Source organism: Centroberyx affinis, unplaced genomic scaffold, assembly GCF_046629955.1.
Source record: "Centroberyx affinis isolate AG114_WGS23_722 - 3 ecotype Tasmania unplaced genomic scaffold, CSIRO-AGI_Caff_v1 ptg002522l_1, whole genome shotgun sequence".
NCBI lineage: Eukaryota > Metazoa > Chordata > Actinopteri > Beryciformes > Berycidae > Centroberyx > Centroberyx affinis.
Genome location: NW_027280743.1, coordinates 40,391 through 63,853, shown reverse-complemented (window position 1 = coordinate 63,853; position 23,463 = coordinate 40,391). Strand labels below are relative to the sequence as shown.

Genomic DNA, 23,463 nt, shown 5'->3' with positions numbered 1-23,463 from the left:
AGCTAAGACCCACTAGACTCATCTGAGATGATTGCAGGACAATACAGATGAACAGTATAGCTGTATATTTCTCTTTGAAATAAGACTACAGAAATGATGAAAGCCCATATGACATCTTAGGCTATGTGTAAGGTAAACATGGGTCATATCAGTTAGATTAGTGGTCACCTAGTCTATAAAATTGGCAAATTCACTGATATACATAATTCAGTATTATCACAAAGTTGCCTGTGGCTCAGTCAGTGAATGGATGTGGGTATAAATCTCTGAATGTGACTTAAAAACACAGGAGTTACTGTTTTACCAACAGACTGAGCTGAACAAGAGGCGTCTCCTAGGTTGGAGGGGAACAGGGGGAGTAAAGAAAGAGTGTGGATGGAGGAGTGAGGGGCAGAGCAATGCAAGTGCCTAGACAGAGAGCTGAGAGGTATCCATGTTCACACTGAGAGGCTGTAGCTGCTACATGGACTGATCTTTACAGCTGGAACTCCTGTGTTGACGCTCTGCTGGGATTTATTGAGATATTTTGTTTGCTTGAGTTGAGGAATTGCAATTTTTTGATAACAAGGTAAGTGATTTGTGATTTTTTCCCCCCCTAATAACCTGTGCCTTTTTACCCTACATACACCACAGGTTCTACTTGGATTTAATCTTCGTTAAATTCGTCAATAACTGAACAATGAATTGCTGTTATAGAACTAATACTCTTCCTTTAGCTTCTTTTTAAAAAATGATAGAAAATGGGGAATCAACAGCCATCACCTGTTTTGTTTCCCAGTGTATTTACATCAGAGCAAGTTTTGGCATCGTCTTACAGTCTCCTTCATGTGCATCATGAAAAGCCATCAAAGATACAGAATGTGCAAAACAGAGATCAGACGCCATAAAACATTGTACAAGCTTTTTTTTTTATGTGGTAAACACATAGCCCAGGTTTATACTCGTGGGGGGGGGGTTTGATGGAATCCCACCATTGCACACACACACGCACACACAATTTAAGAAATGCATCACTCTTATTAACTATATTTTAAGTAAACTGTGAGGGATAATAGCAAATTTCTCTGCCCACTTTGCCTATGTCAAATTTGAACAGACCACCGTTCATCATAAGCACTCTTCATCAGAGACTTAAGGTAGGAAATGTATTTTCCAAGTGTTTTTTATATTACGTAAATCATCTGTTGACACATGATGGCGAAGGAAGACAGTGTGGAAATGCAGAGCAGAGGGGAAGATTTAGGCTGCTGTGTCCAGGTATTACAGCATGGACGTCTATGGCATTTAAATAGATTGCACAATTGTTGTTGTGCTGATTGACAGTTGTTGTTGATGAGGAAAACACTGAGTCAGTCTTTGTAGAAGAGAGACATCAAACAGATGTGAGGGCAGAGGTCGACAAGGTTGTGTGGGATGCAACATGTGTGTGTGACCCCTGCAGGTCTCAGGTCAGCAGTAACTGTATGCATGTCTGTTCTGTACTGCTGCTGCTCCCAGACCTGCGAACACACTACGCACTAACTCAGTGTCATCACCCAGAAAGAAAGACGCTCCGGACTCTGTTTAGAAAACCTGAGACTGTAGCATCTTGCAGGCTGCTTTAGAACTACGATTCCTCCTATATGACCGGAGCCACTTCAGGTCTATTTTTGCATACCAATATATTTGCTATGAATTTGGTTTCTACAGTTCTTACAGCCAGGTTTCAGACGGCTTTGGACCCATGCAGTCTGAATATGGCAGGTAATGAATGGCTCTCCCAGGGACTGGATAGGGAAACAGTCTGTGGTACATTTCAGCCGGCCCTAAATCACTTTAAACCACCTATGCAGCAAAACATCTAAAAGCTCACTTCATATGGAGTTTTGCCGACTACATATGATGACATACAGCAAAACAGCTTGCCTGATTCTCCAGTACCGTCTGTACTCTTTCAGAAAGGTGAAATTCTGCCAAAAAATATGTTAAATCGTGTCTTTGCATTTTTGTTTTCCCCAAATCATGAACAGATCCTGCTGATATCTTAAATTTGATCTATCCTATGGCTCTGCAAGTGCTATGCAATGCTGTGTACATTGTGGTATGACAACGATGCTGGGTTAAAAATGTGAAATCTGAAGCTGGGCAGGTCGAATAGGCAGGAGGTGAAAGTGGTCCCTATTTATAACCCCCCTTTACTAGCAGGTATCACTTCACTACTCGCCTCACTGACACTGACTCAGTGTTTTTGTCTTTAATGTGATGCCCACCCAAGGGGACTTGGTGCTATCTGTGGTGGTATACTCCTATTATTGTTTTTTTTTTCTACCTCTTTATTATTATATACTGCAAAACATATCCATCTTAACAAGTCACTTAATCCAGTCTACAAATCTGGTTTTCTTGAAAATCAGTGAAAAAATCTGCCGACGGGGTGAGATCATTTCACTTGTTTCCTGTGTAATTTCACTTGTCAAGAATTTTCTTGAGTGACATATTTTGGAGTAATCTGCCTTATTTTAAGATATTGAACTGTGACTTTCTAGAAAACTCAATTGTCAATATCTGCAGATCACTCCACTAGTATGATTCGGGAAACAAGTTGATTTGCAAACACTTGAACTTGTGTCATCCTACTGGCAGATTTTGTCATTTGATTCAATAAAAATAAGATTTCAAGACTCAAGACTAGACTAAATGACTTGTTAAGGTGGATATTTTTTTGCAGTGTGTCATGTATGCAATTTGAAATGCAGATATTGTAGATTGTTTCTGTGACACTTGACACTGAGTTCATTTACAGTATGTTCTTTTTGGGGTACTACAGTAACAGCCAAGATAAGAAGCACTTTTCATTCCCACTTTATCCAAGTTAGTACAGAGACTTTGCTTTTGCCTTCCTGCCTGTCTTTCTGCTGTCTATCTAGTTCTCTCCCTCTCTGTCTGTCTCTCACTTCTGCTCTACTTGCATGGAACTGTAGGAGTGTTACCATCATCTCTTGTTCTTGTGGCTTGGTCTCCTCTCTGTATAAAGGCTTCCAGTAGTCATCTGTGGTCAGAATGAGGTCCCTGGCCCTCGGCCTCTTCTGCCTGTTGTGCTGTGACGCAGTTCTCATGGACCGCCGGCGTCCCAGGCCCATCGCATCCAGAGGGCGAAATGTGTCCACTGTCCAAACCAGCACAGTGGGTGAGTGTGTGTATGTCTGTTTTTCCATCTGACTGTCTCTCTTTCTGCCTGCACCAATATACATTCAGGTAAAGGACAGATGCAAATACACTTGAAGAAGCTCTGGGGTGAATTTCCTCCAGTACTTTAGACTACGTTCAGCCTAAACTGAGCTCTAAATTTACACTCTTTGGCACTCAGATCACAAACTACCTTCATATTGTCTTTGATCGTAGAAAACCCCTGCAAAGGCGTCCCACTGGACTTCTTCTTCGTCATCGACAGCTCCCGCAGCATCCGCCCCAACGACTACGAGAAGGTCAAGACCTTCATCGTTAACTTGCTGCAGTTCCTGGAGGTGGGTCCTGATGCGACGCGGGTCGGCCTACTGCAGTACGGCAGCGTGGTCCAGAACGAGTTCTCCCTCAGCACCTACAGCACCAAGGCCGAGGTGGAGCAGGCGGTGAGGAACATGGAGCACCTGGCCACAGGGACCATGACCGGCCTGGCCATCGAGTACACCATGGAGACGGCCTTCACCGAGGCAGAGGGAGCACGACCGGCAAAGCTGCACATCCCGCGCATCGCTATGATCGTGACGGACGGACGGCCTCAGGACACGGTGGAGGAGATCGCGGCTCAGGCGAGGCAGGCGGGCATCCAGATCTTCGCTATTGGAGTGGGCAGGGTGGATATGAACACGCTGAAGGCCATAGGGAGCGAGCCGCACTCTGAGCATGTGTACCTGGTGGCCAACTTCAGCCAGATAGAAACTCTTATCTCGGTGTTCCAGTCCAAACTGTGTGGAGGTGAGTGGAAGCTGTGAGAATGGATGAATCCTTCCTTTGACATTATGCTGACCACATTGTGAATTTCTCTCTTCCCCATTTACTCTTCTTTCTACTTATATTCCAATGCACCTCTCTCTCCATAACTCTTTCTCTCATGCCCCTATGCATGCATTTGTGTATCTGTGTGTGTGTGTGTGTGTGTGTGTGTGTGTGTGTGTGTGCATGCATTAGGTTCAGACATGTGTGAGGTGGTGGACCATCAGTGCCAGCATATCTGTGTGAGCACCCCAGCCTCGTACAGGTGCAAGTGCAGGAAAGGCTTCACCCTCAACCCTGATGGCAAGACATGTAAAGGTGAAGGAACTCCTTTTCCATGATCCACTGTTTTTTGAAACCTTTATTTATTCAGAGAGAGTTGACTCAGCAGCTATTCACACACATTCACACTGGGAGCTGTCCAGTACAACCACAGTCTTCTACTGTCTGCCACTAAGCAGCTCCACTGGAGCAGTTGGGGTTCAGTTTGTTGCTTAAGGGCAACATGACAACATGACTGTCCAAGCCTGGCAGGGGATTTGAACTGGAAACCGTCCTACAACAAGCCCACTTCTCTAAACTCAAGGCTACTTGCACTCTCAAATGTTATCAAAATCACTGAAAAATATTGAGAATACAGAAGAAACATTATAACCTCCTGAATTAGATTTTAAAATATGTTTTTGCTCCCAGTATATTGTTGTGCCTCAGTTTGAACCATTAATTCTCTGTAATAAACTTCTTGCATCTGTTTTGCCACTGGCATCATTAGGTTGCAATGAGTATGAGTAAACCTCATAGATAAGCAGGCCTGGTCATACAGATGGTGCGATGCGGGTGTAGCATCAGGGGATTACACTAGATTTGTATCCCTGTTCTAAAGCAGCAGAGTGCACCCTCTGTCATTCAGATCCCCCGCCAATGATTTAATTCTGCAAAGTCCATTGTAGATAGCAACATTTTTAGATTGGATTTCTATGGTTCTATTAAACACTCTCCATGTTACTCTGTAGCTGAGGATATGTGTGCTGTGGTGGACCACGGCTGTGCCCACATCTGTGCCAACCTGCCTGATGGCTACGAGTGTCGCTGCCGCCCGGGGTACCAGCTCAACACAGACCTGAAGACATGCAGCAGTAATAACACCTCTCTTACTTCACTATGCCTTCGTCTCCCCACATTTTTCCCTTCCCTCAACCCAACCTTCCTCTTCTCTCTTTAATTTTACTGCATTCTGTATTTCCACATATTTGTCAGTCAAACACTAAACAAAAATATCAGTCACATACATGCATGGATATTTTCTTATACAGCTCCATCCTCTTTTAATGTAAGATTGCTTCATGGATAAATTGGGATCCAATCCCCTGAACCAGTCCAAATGAGATACACTATTTGTGACCAGTGATGTCCCTCCACCCACTGTTGGAAAATGTGTCTCCTGCTCCTCTGGTGAATGTTAGCAGAGAGTGAAGTGGGGGAGATTTCCTGAAGGAAGTGTGCTTTTGCAATCATCCTAGCAGCTGTTGAAATGTGGAGGTGTATCCAGGGTGTCATAGTACCGCCGAATCAAAACAAGTCTGAGGTGGTTTGATGTTTGATCTTTCCCGCCTTTGCTTCACAGCTCTGCACCTCCACATCACTGCTATTGGATTAAAGGAACAATATAAATCATTTTATTCTCAAATTACGGGAGTCTTCGCAAGATTTTGGCTGAATGATGCAGTCTATAAAGTCCATGAACAGAGATTTGTTTCATTTTCAACTCTTGTAAATAACCTTAGAATTATTATTCATTCCACTCTTGCACTCTTGGACTCTTGGACTCTTTTTGTCCAATACATTTTCTTTCTTTTTATTTTAAAGTATATGTGTTGTGTTATCCAGTCAGTGATCTTAGATTAGCTTCTTACAGGCCTTGTGCATACAGACAACTGCAGTAGTAGTAGTAGTAGTAGTAGTAGTAGCAGCAGCAGTAGTACTAGAAGTAGTACTAATAGTACTACTAGTAGCAGCAGCAGTACTGCACTAATATGAATTTCACCCCCTCAGGAATAGACTACTGTGACCTGGGGAACCATGGCTGTGAGCATGACTGTGTCAGCACTCCACAGTCCTACATCTGCAGGTGTAAGAAGGGCTACGTTCTCAATCTGGATGGCAAGACCTGCAGCAGTAAGTTCTTTTATACTTTTTAATCAGGTGAGATGACTGAAAACACTTTCTTTTATACCACAGCCAAGCAAAGACTTGCAAGTTGAGGGAAGGTTACACGAATTTGCACACACTCACAAGCGGGGGCTACTGAGTACAGAAGAATATAAAATTAGACAAGGCAGACACTGAGAACAGCAAAATCTTTTGCTTAATCAAACATGATTTAAACCAACACAGCACTGGCACTGCATGTTCAGACTTTACGTCATCTTTAGAGGAGAGGTGTGAGCTACCCAGTATGACTACATTTTTATTGTCTACTACACACTTCTATTCACCTTATAATATAAATCCAAATCTAGCTATGCTCAGGATCTGTGACATTTAAAACAGTTGAATTAATTATAAAACCAAATATAGGCTTCAGCTAAACTTGGTTTTATGGTTGTTTGGCTGCTGGTTTATTGCAAACACTCTGTAATCTTGTTAAAATTACTATAATGCAGGTATAACCTAATGAGAAGGCTCAAATGTAAAGAGAATGTATATCTCCATTTTATCCACTATCCATCAGTCATATCATTTACCTCCTGTTGACATCTGAATAGAGATAGAGATAGATAGAGATATTATAGCCGTGTTTGTTAGCAGTTCTTTCATTGGTGATGTGTGATGCATTAAGACTTTGATTGAGTCATTTTGAACAAGGAAGCATTGTCAAAAACTTCAGGGAAAAAATCTGTTTAAATTCTGTTCCTTGTTTATAAATTCAGCAAAATTTCAAATAATACCCAACATTCTCACAAATATGAGTACTTTCCTTATGCACACTGACTAACATGGATACATACTTTAATCACATTCTTGATGTATATGCTTGGAGTTGCTATTCTATTTATGCTGAATAATACAGTTCTTGGCATCAAGATATTACCCTGAAATATCATTATGTAGCTCATATCCCGAAGTGTTTCAACTCATTGTAAACTCTGGCTTTTTCTATATGTTTTGTCTGTGCCCTGTACTCTTTTTCAACTAATGCCTTACAGAGGTTGACCACTGTGCTGATGGGAAACATGGTTGTGAGCAGGAGTTTATGAACACAGAAAACTCCTGTGTGTGTAAATGCAGAAAAGGTTACACACTCAGACCTGATGGGAAAACATGTAAGAGTAAGTCTCAACTGCTTTTGAATAATTTAATCAAGATGCAAAAGCATTTCATTTATTTCACTATTGTTGGTGGTAAACCCTTCTATGGTTCAGAGTGGCCAGCAGTTAATAGTACTTTGATGGTTTCTTTGACAAGTTGCATTATAGTCTAACCATCATTTGTCTGTCTAGGAGAGATTAAACCTGTTTCCAGGAAACCAATTTCAACAAAGGCAGGGGAGCATCTTATTAGGTGTAACAGTAATCTGTTTAGAAAAACAAGAGACTGAATTCCCATTACAATTATTGAAAAATAGCCCCCAGAGTCCATATTAAAGATATGATTACCTGTTGATAGATGATTACTCAGAAAACAATCACAGCTGGAGATGATGGCATTCAGATTACAGCTTGTAAATTAGAATACATCTGTTTAACTCCACATTTGACATGTTTTGGAGATAAGTTTTAAGAAATCAGTTATCTTTAACAGCTTATATTTCTAAGTAATGCTTACTGTAACTGCTCTGACCAACTGACTATTATTCCCTGCAGAGGTTGACCACTGTGCTGATGGGAAACACGGCTGTGAGCAGGAGTTTATGAACACAGAAGACTCCTGTGTGTGTAAATGCCGAAAAGGTTACACACTCAGACCTGATGGGAAAACATGCAAGAGTAAGTCTCAACTGATAAATCATGATAAATCTTTAGTAAAGTGCAATTGAAGGATATGATGTTAATATTCAAATGCTGAATGTTTTGAAGAAATAAAGATTTGCTATTCATATGAAGCAAAGTGACCTAAGTTCAGAGTATAATCTTTCATCAGCATGTTCTCAAATGTTTCTGTGACATCCTTGTAGTTACATAATTTTGAATGAATTTTGACCTTGTTGTGAGGTCAGTGTTAATCCCAATGCTCACTAGAAATTCTCGTTTTTTCCGCCAACAGGATTAAAGGGAATATTCTGTGTTTATATTCACCATGATAGTTATATTGGTTTGTTCTGCACATGTATACCCTTTTCTCATTAAATAAGCAGCACTTGTTGTTTGTAATGTTGATGAACATGAAAGAGAACAGTTACAATAGCTTGCACTTGAGAATACAAATATCCATTATTTAAGATTGTCAAACAATTGTTTCAACCTGAACTGAACATATTCCCTTATTGTTTTTCCCTCTATACCAAACAGGAATGTCATTTTAACATCTCTCTTTCACAAAAGTTTCACCTCAAATAAGTTAAATAAGCCATCTGTAGCACCATTTAACTACATAATACTCATCCTTGTCCCAACAACTAAACTCACAGGTCTGGATCTCTGCCAGACAGTGGACCATGGCTGTGAGCACCAGTGTGTCAGCACCACTGACTCCTACATCTGCAGGTGTTTTGAAGGATTCATGCTGGATGAGGATGGCAAGAGATGCAAAAGTATGATCTCCACCTTCTTTTGATGTAGACTCTTTCTCTGCTCTCTGCTCAACATCACTCAGCTGATATGAACTGGTATCAAGTCTTATCCTAGACTGAGAAATATCAATCTGATGAAAAGAACAACTTTAATTTCAAAACTAACCGTAAAGTGTGTCAGCTTAGCTGTACCTGGGAACTTTTTTTTTTATTGTGCAGATGTGATACAGTATGCACCATAGAAACAGTATACAGTAGAACACATAAAGATATATGATGAATGATATGATGAAACTTTTTTGATTGTAAATTGGGTTGTTGCAGCATCAAAAGTAATAGGATAGAATGGATTTCTGTATAATTTGTCTGTGTTTGTGACAGAGCCAGAGTGTGGGGATGGAGTCATGGATCTGGTTTTTGTGATCGACGGCTCTAAGAGTCTTGGCTCTGCCAACTTTGAGCTGGTCAAGCAGTTTGTCAGCGGCATTGTGGACTCGCTGGACATCTCCAGAACAGGCACACACGTTGGACTCCTTCAGTACTCCACCAAAGTCCGTACAGAGTTCACCCTGGGCCAGTACACCACAGCTCAGCACATCAAGCAGGCTGTGGCCCGGATGCAGTACATGGGGAGAGGCTCCATGACCGGGTCGGCCCTCCGCCACATGTTTGAGTACAGCTTTTCAGCCAAGGAAGGCGCCAGGACAAACATCCCACGTGTGAGTATTGTGTTCACTGACGGACGATCGCAGGATGACGTTTCTGAATGGGCCAACAAGGCAAAGAATGCCGGTACAGTTAATTTTATATTCAATACTATCCAAACTCTCTTATCATGTATTTCCTTTTTATTCCTAATCACAAGGTTGTTACTGTTGTGTTATCACATAAAAGTATGACAATTTACTGTACTACAGAATTGAATGAAAGTCCGTTTACTTCTTTCTAATGATGGTTTCTCCTCATTGTGCTGTTTTCTGTCACTTTCAGGAGTCACAATATACGCCTTGGGCGTTGGCAAAGCTATTGAACAGGAGCTGAGGGAAATAGCTTCGGAGCCCGATGATAAACACCTGTATTATGCTGAGGATTTTGAGAAAATGGGAGAAATTGCAAACAGGCTGAAGTCAAGGATATGTAGAGGTACTCCTGAATTAAGTTTGTCAAGCAAACAAAAAGAAGCTCCAACACACTAATCAGTGATGTCTCCATTACATGACAATCTAAAATAAAATTGTACTAATTAATTACAAATATATGCATCTAACTATTCTATTAAAGGACAATGTATTTGTTATTGTCACTGAACACAGTGCAGGCTGAAAGAAATACAGAGGAATACACTCATCTTTCAACTGTTCTTCTCTATGTGAATTATTTTCTCCTATGCCTGAATGTCAGCAAATGTTTCTTGATGGACTGCCTGGTAAGTATTTTAGTCATATAGTGATGAGAGGATGTTATGTATCAAGAGAAACTACCCACTGTTTTCCATAGGATTTTACTGCAATAGGTTTAAAGTGCTCTCTTTCACTTGAAACCAAGTAGAATTTGATTACTGCTGATGAAACAGAAGGCATGTCACATTACGGATAGACCTGTTGGTGCTGTTCCTGGTAAAAGTCATTATCCTGCAGCACCACCCGGTTCATCTGTAATCACACTATAGGGCAAATCATCTCACCAATCACACTGCTCATACAGTTGAAGTGTACAGGGAAACAATCCATTAAAGTGATGCATTACTGCCCCCTGCTGCTGCTGCTGTGATGCACAGTGATCTGATCAGGACACTGGGATCTATTTGATGTTAGCAGTGATTGCTTCAGCTGCTCTGCAATCATGCCCACTTCTAACACAGGGACTGCATCTCAGTAATGTACATTAAATTACCTGCAGGGAGGGGTGGGAAGGAGAACCTATAGGGAAGGACATCTCAATTCCTCTTCACTGAGAGGAGATGAGAAAGAAACAGATCCAAGGACAGGAAGACATTTCATCTCATTCTTTCTCTCCCCACAGATAAGCCATCTGATGGAGAGATGTGCCAGTGCGAGAATGTGATCATGTTTCAGAACCAAGTCACAGACAAGCTGAAGAAATTAACACAGAATAATATCCTTTCATGAAGGGCTAATCCATCCTAAAATTACATTATAATTCAAGATAAGGTTCCAGTAATCTTAGGCAGATCAGTTTCTGCCAAAGCATTCTTCAAACATGATAACTTGCGTGACAAAAGACTGGAGCTGCTCCATTGCAGCTCATTGACTAGCTGCATTAAACCAGATAATGTTTCAGATTTTTGCTCATGTTCCCTATATATATATATATCCTGGAGGGCATCAGTCGTGGTTTTGAGGTAGTAAAGGATGAATCTCTCAAAGCACTTAATGACAACAGAGGTTAGGGCGACCGGTCTGTAGTCATTCAGGCAAGAGATCTTCTGTTTTTTGGGCACCGGGACGATGACAGATGTTTTGAGGCCAGCAGGCACAGCACACTGCACAGGGTCTGAGATCAGCAGGGATGGGAGAAAGCTGCTCAGCACAGTGCCTGAGTGTTGCTGGTGAGATCCGATCTGGGCCTGCTGCCTTTCTGGTCTTTTGTTTCCTGAGTATCCGGCTGGTTTGATGGTTGGTGATGGTGATAGGAGGAGGTGGTGGTGGGGGGGGGGGGGGGGGTCGTAGGTGCAGTGGAGGTGAGAACTGTGAGGGGGGGGGGGGGGGGGGCAGAGTGTTTCAGAATGGCTGTGTCTGGGCTGGGGGAGGGGGGGTGGAGTGGAAGTCCTTTGTTTTTCAAATCTTGAGTAAAAGGTGTTAAGCCGGTTTGGAAGTATGGGGTCTGCATTTGAGACCACGTGGGGCGTGGATGGTCGCCTGGTATGCATCCTTGATGGTGCTGTAGCAGTGGTCCAGGATTTTGCCTTCGCTGGTGGGGCATTTAATCAGCTGTTAATACATATTCCAGAAAGAAAATATGAATTGGATGTGTGTAATGTGTGTTTATTTGGATCTGAGACTTTCTTTAACATGCCAACTTGAAGCTATGTCCAAGAAGCTCGAGACACTCGAGAATCAACTTGTGCACAAATGAAGAACAGACTCGACCTTCTCTCTTCTCTGTGTCTCCTCTAACCTGCAGCGTAGCCTTCGAGGGCTTCCTCTAATCCAGCTACACTGAAACATATGCAATGCTTTCTACTGAAACTGCTGTTTATACAGTATTGTATACAACACATTTGTCTTTTTGTATAAATGGAAAGAGATATTAAAATTGTATCTTTGCCAAATGGAGGTATTAAAACAGAATGTTTATATGGCAGGACACTGCAAAGCTACTTTGTTATGTAATGACAAATCAGTCATAACAAGTAATAACACTTTGTACAATGAAAAATAAAGTTTTCATACTTCCAGTTTACAGAATGGAATGTTTTTATTAGGCTTTATGATGATGATTGCAGCAAAGTTAATCTCCAAATGAAAACTGTTCAGTCAAAGAGCATTCTCTACTCATACTCATACTTTTTATCTAAGTTATTAAGTTAAGTCCAACACTCTAAAGGGAAATGTACAATGTTGTGTTAGTAGTGCAAGGCTTTAATTTGTCAACATATCAAATCTGAGACCACATCAGCAAGTATGACACATCAATATCTGACACTTTTCACCTTTGAAAAATCTTGCTCTGTTCAGACTAAAGTAACAACCACATGGATCTCTGGGACTAGCAGCTGCTATGACACAAACAAGACTTATCATCAAAAATGATCCAGCATTTATTTGATCATTTTACCTCTCATTTTATAAAAACTAAATCATGGAATTGCATGATGATCACATGCACTACCCCACATATTACCACAAGGTGGTGGTTGTTTCCAGTGGTGGAGGAGGGCACACAGAGACACTTGCCTCCTCCTCCTGAATGTATAGTGTGAGTGGGAGGCGGTCAGGGAACATTCACCAGTAGTGCCTGCACTGCTTAGTTGCTCACAGCAGAGCGTTGTCTGGGGCAAGAGGGCAGCAGGCCATGCACAGACACATAGGCAGACAAGGGGAGATAATGGTGCCCAGCTACTCTTAGGAACCGAAGAGCTGTCCATGTTTTCACTACCAGCCGGTCTCTGTCTTTTCTAACAGAGAGCACTGGGACATTGATTCACTCCTATAATAGTTTCAAAGTTTTCCAACTATCTGCACCTTCTGAAGTCAACTCTTTTTAAAAATGGGGTGCTCCTCATCCAGTGCACAGACTGTTGACCAGGAGAAAAGACCAGGTACAAAGCCAGAGGAGAGCAATGGAGAAACACTGGGTAAGTATTGATAGGGAAGTATGACCAGCTTAACATAACAGTTTAAAAGTTAAATAGTATACTTTACCTCTCTCTCTCTGTTTGTTGTTAGTTACTTGTGAGCATGGAGTATGATCTATACATTTCCACTGGGTATAATTGCTTTAAGACTGCCATTTTCCTTCAGTCAAGTCTTGTAGAGGGAGGCGTGACTGCTGCCGGTCGTTCTGGTACACTGTGTGCTTTCTCACTGTGCTCTGCTGAACTGACTACTACCTCCTGCAGAGTATTACAAAGTTTTTATCATGTTTATTTATTACTCCCTGATCTCAATAACTGGGTGTCATTGATCTTTAGTCAGTAATTTCAAGCCTAATATCTACTGCCGGTGTTTTGACAAAAACTGAAAACTGCACTGCATGACTTATTGATGAAATGAGACGTGAGAAGTGATCTGACTTGTATGATCATGTTTAATTCTCTGCCTCTCCCCATTCCATAAAGCTAATTGGGCATTATAGTTGAACCTAAGTTGGTATACCTTAGCTAGGCCGGCATGCAGCTCATACAGTAGCACTCTGTGAAAGCCAATAGGGAGTGTTCAGCTGTTCTTCTACAGCCTAAGGCAAGAGTTCTGACCCAACCTGTTTGCTGCCATTCAAGACGGCACAGCTTTACTTTTACCATTTTCTTGTTTCTTGCTGTTCACTGAAATCTGAGCCAGGACTTTAAAGATTATTTTCACAGTCAAAGAAGGGTTTCTTTTCTACAGTTGGTCAACTGGGATATTTAACCCAGAAGATGATAAGATGAGCAATATGTTTCCAAAGTTTGTTTGCAAAGGGTTATGCAAAAAGTCTGTGTGAGTTAGACTTATGGCCTCTGCCAAGTACACATGCATGTGTGCCCCATAAACCACAGCACAAACATGTTTTCAAATCACAGACAATGGATGTAGGGTTGCAAAGGTGGATGAGGAGAGGCGAGAGCAAGATTGATGCCCTCTTGGAAAGAACCCAAAGCCTCTAGCGCTACACCAGCATTCCACTGCATGGGACAGCAAAGCCTGGCTCTTTCCTTTGTGAAGCAGTTTTGCATGTAAATGTGTAGTCATGTTCTGAAGGAGGGGAACTGGAAAATTGCTTTGGTTTTGGTTTCTGGCTTTGCATATAGACTCTATGGTCTAAGCCTGTATAGCTGCCCACCGAGATGCCTGACACAGACCATGATTGTCCATTCATGAGTCAGTCTGACATGCCGCCACATGGCTGTTTCATGCCAGGCACAGCTGAGGGGGATTATGCAATTGCTTCATGTGCAGCGTGTGCTGGCCAGTGTGCTCACTGCATTACTCTGTGCCTCTCCACATACACAGTTTGTCTTAAGTTAACTTTGAATACACTTGAGTAGACGATTTTGAATAGACAATCAATGCCCTTTTTAGAAAGTATTCCTCTTTGCATGTGATATTTATGCCTACGTGAAGGTGACACTTTGATTTGAATAGGGAAAGGATTTAGCCTGGAATTTTTGAGTGAGTGAGTGACCAAGACTTAACCAAGTGTTGTTTAGTTATCACCTCATCCCCCCTTGTCATCAAAAACATACAGTACTGCCAAACTGACAAGCAGCAGGATCATACTGTACTTCCTCTGCATGTGTACTGCTTCCAACTTTGCACTATGTCATTTTGGCGTTGTTTGTGTCAGGGCATTGTGTGTCCAGCTCAGCCAGCCACGGTCACCTGGAGAAGCTCTGTCCCTTTCCAGGCTCTTACATCACTCTTACACACAAGAAGACCGCTTATTGTACTCTTTGCCCAGGCAGGATTCTGTAATGTGGGTGAATGGCTGGAGGTTTAAATTATACAGTATACAGCCTGTCTCTCCACCAGCTGTATGCCATCCAAGCCACCAGTGGTCCCATCCCCTGTTCGGGCCCCCTGCCCCCCCCTGTCCTGCCCTCGCCAGCCATGCCACTGTTTTGACTGCGATCTCTGTCATCTTTGGCTGCTAAATCATGTTGACACACGAGTCATCCATGCCTAGAGAGGCTGTCTCTGTCTCGGCCCCAACACACATGCGCACACACACACACACACACACACACACACACTTTTCACCACCAGCTCCAGCCAACCATGCAGACAACAGCTTTTCATTCTCTGTGATAGATGGGGAGAGAAAGCAAATGTAGATTGTTGCTTGAAGAACTGGAGACTGGAGAAGGAAATGTCAGAAATCTTTACAAGGAGAGTGTGTTTAAAAATAGGAAATCATTATAAGGCATTCCATGGTGTGGAATGTTGATGTGAACACAGAGGCAAAAAAAACTTTAGGTAATAGTAATCTCAGTTTTTGCAGGACTACATGAGAGCAGCGTAACTTGATCCAGATGGGCCCTGTTAACTGTCACCCCTCACTCCACCATTCTGCACCTCCTCCCATAAGTTACACCAAACCAGCATTTTTGTTCTGTTTCTCCCCAGCCTATAAAATTACATAACAAGCACAGACTGAAATGCTGCAGAATAACATAATTTAAAAAACACTCAACAATTCTACACTCTGGAGCTTGACTCAAATCTGGGCTGTTGAGAAATATTTCGCTGCACCTAATGCCTTTTCTTTGTTGGTTGTTCTTCCATTGGCTCAGTTTCATGCAGGGTGCCAGGCCGTCACATTCCCTTCCACCCATCGCTCCCTGTGCTTTTTACCGCTTCTGACAGACAAATAAAATCAGGAAGCCGTAGCGTCCGAACTATCCACCCATTCAGCTAGCTGAATCCTCCTGGTTTGTCTCATTTGTGAACAATGTGCACCCAGTGTTTGTGTGAGGAAGTTAGCCGTGAAATACTATTGGGATAACAAAGAACATTGTGATATAAGGGACATCCAAAGCTTCTGTGAGGCTGTTGTGAGTCCTATAATGGATATCCCGAAGGTGTGCATTACAATACCTGACATTTGAGTTGAAGTATTCAAGTACACTATATTGTCCCTCATATATTATAGTTTCATACCCAAGGGCCGATGGCTTATTCACACCTACAATTATAGTGAGTATAGGAATAGGGGTCTAAGAATAGGAATAAAGCAGGAGTTTCTGTCCAAACATGAGGAGCAGCGAAGTCATCCTCACGTGTATTTTATTTCCTCTGTGTGAGCCTTGCTTGCCCTCAGGGCCTTAGACAAAATACAGCTTTCAATAAATCATCTTTTCAACTGCGGAAATGAGAGGATGTTTTCTCTAGCATGCATTCTCATGCGTGCCTTATTGGTTATCATTTCTCCTGTTTTCCATGTTGAGTTAAACTTCATTTTTGCTGAATCAGTTTTATGTATTTAATGCATCGGTAGTGTTAATTCCACATCTATATAATATTTTCCACAGTCACATAAGGGAAGAATGTGTTATTTATGAAGACACTTATGTAATACTTCACTCTCTTGATCTATGACTGAAATAGATCAGTTTTCAATGGATTCATATTTGTAATCAGCCAAGTATACTGTAGAGAAATGTATGTAATGGTTTCACGTGCTCCATGATTCCCTTCATGAATTCAAGGAGTATGCATGTTGTTTATATTATTTATACGAATGGGTCATAGTTTTGGTGCATTGTGTGTATGTTGATAAAAGTGTTGTCATGACAAATTTTGTAACATATTAACAAAACCACTTGACTCATAGATTAGCTCAAAGACAGTTTCAGACCCCCCACCAAGTTTGAGGAGCCTTCCTGAATGTTTCTACCTGTTGCCCAGTGTTGTCTTGTAGTCAGTGTTACAGATTAACAGAACATCATTAGCTGAAGAGGCTAATGGTAGATTTTCTACTGCCAATTAATCTTTAAATAATTTCTTCTTTTTGTCCATCATTCTCAGTGGTAAGCCAGATGGAGAAAAGACTCCTCTAATAATACTATAGGCTTGCTTAACCAGCTACAGCTAGGTTATCTTTAATTAACCTTTTCTTCTTACTCCTCTCTCTAATAACAGCAGTCAGAAATGGCTTCATCGCGGAAGATGCAGAAACCATCGAAGACCAGATGCAGCTGCCTGTGCAGACCGCCTTACCAGACGACCTCCAGCCGGGAGCCGATGACGAGGCGGAGGCTGTGCTGGTGGCCCTAGAGGCCCAGGAGGATCTGGGCTCCGGGGAGGACCTCCTGGCTGCTCCTGAACCACAACCAGAGCCAGAACCGGAACCTGTTGCCCCCAAAGAGCCAGCTCTAGAGGCTCCTGCTGCTCCCATAGAAACTGTAGTGGCTGAGGCCCCTCCTGAGGTTGAAGCCGTTGTTGAGGCTGCTGTTGAACCTGTTGTAGCTGTGCAGGCAGAGGCCCCTGTTGTTGTAGGAGAGGCAGCCGCTGTGCCAGTTGAGGCCCCACCTGAAGTTGCTACCCCTGTTGTTGAACCTGTTACAGCAGCGCCAGCAGAACCCCCAATGGTTGTGGAAGTGGCAGCAGCTGTGGCAACTGAGGCCCCTGCTGAAGTTGCTGCCCCCCCAGTTGAAAATGCTGCACCAGCTGAAGCACCAGTACCGACTGAAGCCTCAGTACCGGCTGAAGCACCAGTACCGACTGAAGCACCAGTACCGACTGAAGCCTCAGTACCAGCTGAAGCACCGGTACCGACTGAAGCCTCAGTACTGGCTGAAGCACCGGTATCGACTGAAGCCACAGTAACGGCTGAAGCACCGGTAACGGCTGAAGCACCGGTACCGGCTGAAGCACCAGTAGCGGCTGAAGCCACAGTAACGGCTGAAGCACCAGTACCAGCTGAAGCACCAGTAGCAGCTGAAGCCTCAGTAGCAGCTGAAGCACCAGTACCGGCTGAAGCCTCAGTACCAGCTGAAGCACCAGTAACAGCTGAAGCACCAGTACCGACTGAAGCCTCAGTACCAGCTGAAGCACCAGTAACAGCTGAAGCATCAGTACCAGCTGAAGCACCAGTACCAGCTGAAGCACCAGCACCAGTGGAGGCTGCTGCGTCTGTAATAGATGCACAAATTGCTGCAGCGACCGTTCCAGTGATCCCACCTGTAGCTGCAGTCGCAGTAGAGACCCCAGCCGAGCCTCAGCCAGCTGTTGAATCCCCTGTGGCCCCTGCTGAGACCGCCCCACCAGCAGAAGCACCCAGCACCACAGAGGCAGCTGCGGCTCCAGCTCCAGCTGACCCTGGAGCAGCCCCAGCACCGGCCCCTGCTGCCAACCCAGCCCCCGAACCCACACCTGAAGGTATGCAAGAGCATGAATAACACCTCAATATTACTCCCACTCCTACCCTGTCAGGACTTTCACATTGTGTCTTTTCATATTATAATAAAGAAACAACTCCCTGCCCGTTTCTATTAATCTACTAGAAGTGACAAAGATGCACTGCAATGTGGTATGGTCACATTTCTTCCGTGTATTCATAAACTATTAACGGCTGCAGGGTGATGATGATAGGGTTCCAGATGAGCAGCAGCTACCATTGTCAACGTGAGTCTCCAGGGAGTTTATGACAGGTTTTCTAGTTCAGTGATTTACCAGATTTAACTCATTGAATGGTTTCTTGAAAAACCTGTCATGCTAATTTTGACTTTAAATAGAGGCTCTACCCGTGCTTGATGGTGCATGAAAGAAAGAGAAAGAGCATGGCAGATCAATAGACAGATTGGAAGACAGATAGTTTTTTGGATGGGGGTCAGGCAGTCCAGCACTGCTACTGGCTGAAATAGCTGAGACATCTATGCAAACATGCCTTAGGTGCATCAAGGAGGCACTGAGCATGTCCAAACAAGCAGAAAGCGGTGAACGATTGACGAGAACAGACTCAGCAATGTGCAAATAGATAAGATCTTGTTTACATTCTGGTGAACAATAAATGGCCATTCACAAATCAGAACACTTAATCCGTCTTCTTGTCACTCAGATGGCTGGAGTAAGATTATTTAGCTGGAGTCCTTTAGAAAGACAACATTTCACAAGGTTGCCCCTTTCATGGCTCCTGTGGTCAGAAATGGAACCAAAGTCCCTCCTGCCGCTCCTGCCGTAAAGAGGCGGGGTTGAAGCCCACGGAGAACAAATGGCACTGAAGTGGGACTTATCCTTTAACTCAAAGGACAAGTTGATCAACAGAGGATTTATGGACCCTGAAATGGTCTAGGACAATCCTGCAGATTTTATGGCCCTTGGGTCTGTAACAGGATGCATTGGAGTTCATCCTAAATTCGCTCTGACTTCTACCCTATGGAGGATGGACCAGTATAAAGTTTTGGGTATTCTGTAAAGAACATCAGCCTGGAGGTCTGAGAATAGTTCAACCTAGCCTCACCTCTGTGGGGGGTAAAACAGAATGGTTTAACCCCCACAGAAAACAGAATGGTTTACCCCCCACAGAGGGTAACCCTGTTAAGGACCCTGTTAAGAACATTATCAAGACAGAAGATGTTACCCTGTACCATCTTCCCACGGGGGCTGGGCATGTAGACAGCTGGTGTTGTAGTGTTGTGGGTGGGTTGGTTTGGCAGTGAGAATATAACTTGTAAGGGTTTGGTTAGGTTCATATTTACCAGCTGTAACAATGACCTCTCAAGAACAGTTAAACAGATGGGAGGAACCAGAGAGTGACAAGGGCCTAAGTTTTCTCCGGTTTGTTAACAGTCTCATTCTCAATTCCGCACCACACCCCCTCAAAGGCATTGCCATTGGTTACTAAGGGAGTATCCAACACACGTGGCTAGCAACGACAAACTCTCAGTGAACCATTCAATTATTCTTGTAATGAACAATCCTTCATATAGATTCCTCTCACAAACTGCTGCTGTGATTGGTTCGAGTCGACAGGATGAACAGGATGGATATTGTTGGGCTGTGAGGCTGAACAGATGATGCAGTGTGAGGGACACACACACTCAAACTGAGAAGTGAAGGCTCTTCTTGAGTGAGTTGGTTATAGTTAGAGCATGTTGTCAGCACAACAGTCCCAGTCATGCAGCTCTCACTTATTGTGCTCTGTTGTGAATGGCCTAGATAATAATTATGCCCTGTTGTTTCGAATTACATAACACAATGTAACTTCTCTACAAGCCTGACTGGCCTCCACTCACCATGCAAATGTATGTTGTAAACTAAAATGCACATCATTGGTTATGTAGGATGCATGTCTGCATATCTGCATATCTTGCTATTCTGTCCTGTGGGCCTGCCAGATCCTCATACATTTTTACACTCACAGAGATCTATTCTATCTCATTCGTAACATGTAACAATGCAATGTATGTATGCACTTTTCCCACAATACTGAAACCAGGCCTAATGTGAAAATATAGTAGTATTTTACATGTATGTCCACAATATGTGGAATTCTACAATTGCAAAATACATTAGATCAGTGAATTCCGCTCTAATCACAAATGCTCCAGTGTTGGTTTGAGAATGACACTTGTGAAACTTTATTCTTGAGAACAACTTTGATGTGCTCATTTTTATAATTGATCAGCCAGGTAATTGGACATCCAGCAGTCAGTTGCCTGCTGTAAGGCCAGAGGCCATTGATTCCAATAGATACAGTCTGCACCCCAAACTGACATTCAAAGAACATGCTGTACTTTTAGGGCAGAGACGCCCCTCCAGGCAGCATGTGCATAATACTGGTCTGGTCAGGAAGAAGCATTGCATAACTCTCTTAGACTCTCTCGCACTTTCTGGAGGCTATATGCTGTTTGCAGGGCAGACTGTATACTCTGTGTGTGTGTGTGTGTGTGTGTGTGTGTGTGTGTGTGTGTGTGTGTGTTCAGAGGTCTATTCGCTAGTAAACGGTAAACCGGTTCAGCAGAACCAGATGTCCTGGTAGTTAAAAAGGAATGTTGACACTTGACTTTCCCTCTGTGGGGCGTTGTGGCGGTTGTTGATAGTTTGGTGACGGTAAAGTCATCATTAACGTGTCACATGAGATCAGAGTCTCCTCAGCATGGATGACTAGAATGTAACATGTTGTTTTGAATGGAAATGCCATGCATTGATTCCCTGTGTGTGTGTGTGTGTGTGTGTGTGTGTGCATGCCTGTGTGCGTGTGTGTGTGTGTGTGTGTGTGTGCATGCCTGTGTGCGTGTGTGTGTGTGTGCGTGTGTGTGCGTGCAGCAGAGACAGTGGTGTCAGCAGCAGAGGCCTCTCAGGAAACGGAGAGTGAGAAAGCCAAAAAGGAGGATTGAACTGGTAAGAACAGAACAACAAGATGCCGGCTGGACACAATCACTCACCATATTCACTTTATTTACTGTTGCAGTCACGATTTTGTGATGGAAATTGAAAACAGGCTTTAAGGTCAGTTTGCTAACTCTGACAAAGCTAATCTAATACTGATTAACAAGGTACCAAAAAAGATTTGACTATTTGACTTGTGTAATTTTATCACACGTGGATTGTCTTATTCTGTTCTTCCTCTTTTGTTATTTTCTTTCAGAGAATGGATTTGCTGAGAATTTGGGACCTTTTGCAGAAGAGATCTACCAAAATAATGAAAAAAAATCCAAAGATGCAAGTGTAAAGGCTACTGGAGAACAACAAGACAAAGCAACAAAACAAACACTACATTTACATTAATATGTCTGGCTAGTCTCACACTCCATGGTGCCTTAATACCTTGTTATTCAGGAAAGATCATGATTTTTCCTACATTTGTAAATACATTTGCTCCTATTTCCTGATATAATTTTTTACTGAGAAATTAAGTGCCTGGAGACACATACATGTATGTACTGTATGTGCTATGAACACACTCAAGATAGTTTAGGTTAGGATGCAATACTGTGAATTGCAGAGATTGTATTGTCAATTCTCTCATCAATGAGCTTTGTGTTAAGAAGGCTGCCTGCAACAAATCCACAACTACTTAAATTATGAGGAATTCAAGCCAAACACATAAAAACTGTGAATGAAATTATGCAAAGAGCTCGGTAATAGTAACACCCAACTGGAAGGGTAAGAAAGACGTTGGCTAAATTCACACTGCCAGCTAAAATCTGATGTTTTTCACCTACAGAAGAATATCACATTTTTCTGACAGATGGAAATTTTTAGATTTGTTGGAGTGTAAATTCTGTCATAATACCACATTTTTGTTTGTTTTGTGTTTACACATGACATTTTAATTACAGCCTTGCTAATGCGGTTTATTTAATCAATAGGAATGACAGTACTAAGGGTTGAGTAATAGAGATGGAGTGTACAGTGCAATGTTGAAAAGCTATTGTAAGTTGCATGCATGTTTTTTAAAAACTTCTTTCCTCTTTTTTTTTCCTTATAACCTTGTTGCGCTACATGGAGGAACCATGAATAAAATAGATTTGTGTTTTGAAGATTTGCGTAAGGAAGAAGAAATGTACCATGTGTAGAAGGTTAATAATGACACATGTTGAACCTTTGAGAGGTTGAGGATGCAGGTTTATTTATTGACATGTCATCTTGCTGTTTGAAGCCATTTTGCTGCAGCTGTAGCAGAATTTCACAATATCTGTTTTTCCTGTTATTAAGGGAGTTTCCACCGGTGAACTCAAAGGAATCACAGAGCCTGGCAATGCTGATGTCATATGCACATGGGAAATGGTTTAATGCATTACATACAACATGCACAGCAGAATAGCAGGGAAAAAGTGAACATAATATTTAACTTACCATTCTACATTCTATGTTACAAAAGTGTAAAGTTCTTAGAAGATTTTAGCTTAACTGTGAGATGTGATGAAAGTTGTTGGGTCAAATGGCTGTTTTGATGTCTGATATCTCTTTTTATCTATGCAAGTCCTTGCAAGTGATTATTCTTCTGTAATATATTCATCCTCTGAGCTCTGTCTATGATGCCGCTAACCTTTTAGTGTACAGAATAAAGTTTTACCTATTAACACATGCACTGTTTTTGTGTTGTAAACTAATGTGGGAACCACACAGGGGTTCTGCAACCACTTGTTGCAAAATTCATGGTAAAAAGAAAACACCAATACCAATACACACATTTTGGGAGATTGGCCCATGGTCAGCTTTCCTGTTACAGTATAGTACAGCATCATCCATGTGTGCCCGATAGATCTTTGGCTGTGGTGCGCCATGCTAACTCTTTAGCATACATTATGTTGAGGATCTCATAGCACACACAAGAACGGCCCTATGCAAACAACCTACTCGTCAAGTCTTACACATGTTCACACACATACACACACACACATGAACAGATGGGCACAGCAGAAGGTTTTGCACTACAAGACAAAACCCATATACTATATAAATCAAACACTGAATAATTGTGGCAACTGAACAAGCCTATCAATATCTAAAATACCAGAAAATAAAACAAAACCGGCCATAACTTCAGTTCAACAGATAATAATTATCCGCACAATGAGTTACATCAGCAGGTATCTAGCTAGCTAACAGATATTCATCCACTGCACAGCCATTTACAGTCTCCCACCTCACCAC

At 42.5% G+C, this 23,463-nt stretch overlaps 2 protein-coding genes across 2 annotated transcripts; both read left to right on the top strand.

Moving 5' to 3' along the window:
* Window positions 1-3,039: 3,039 nt before the first annotated feature.
* LOC139656748 (matrilin-2-like) lies at window positions 3,040-11,992 on the top strand. Its single transcript, XM_071534364.1, has 12 exons — window positions 3,040-3,166; window positions 3,382-3,954; window positions 4,168-4,290; window positions 4,986-5,108; window positions 6,025-6,147; window positions 7,179-7,301; window positions 7,836-7,958; window positions 8,600-8,722; window positions 9,083-9,493; window positions 9,692-9,844; window positions 10,724-10,816; window positions 11,742-11,992. The coding sequence occupies exons 1-12, from the start codon at window positions 3,040-3,042 to the stop codon at window positions 11,795-11,797; spliced, it is 2,151 nt and encodes a 716-aa protein (XP_071390465.1). The 3' UTR covers window positions 11,798-11,992.
* Window positions 11,993-12,714: 722 nt separating this feature from the next.
* On the top strand, window positions 12,715-22,886 carry LOC139656750 (skin secretory protein xP2-like). Its single transcript, XM_071534366.1, has 4 exons — window positions 12,715-13,019; window positions 17,002-18,240; window positions 21,130-21,204; window positions 21,452-22,886. The coding sequence occupies exons 1-3, from the start codon at window positions 12,932-12,934 to the stop codon at window positions 21,198-21,200; spliced, it is 1,398 nt and encodes a 465-aa protein (XP_071390467.1). The 5' UTR covers window positions 12,715-12,931; the 3' UTR covers window positions 21,201-21,204; window positions 21,452-22,886.
* The last annotated feature ends 577 nt before the right edge of the window (window positions 22,887-23,463 follow it).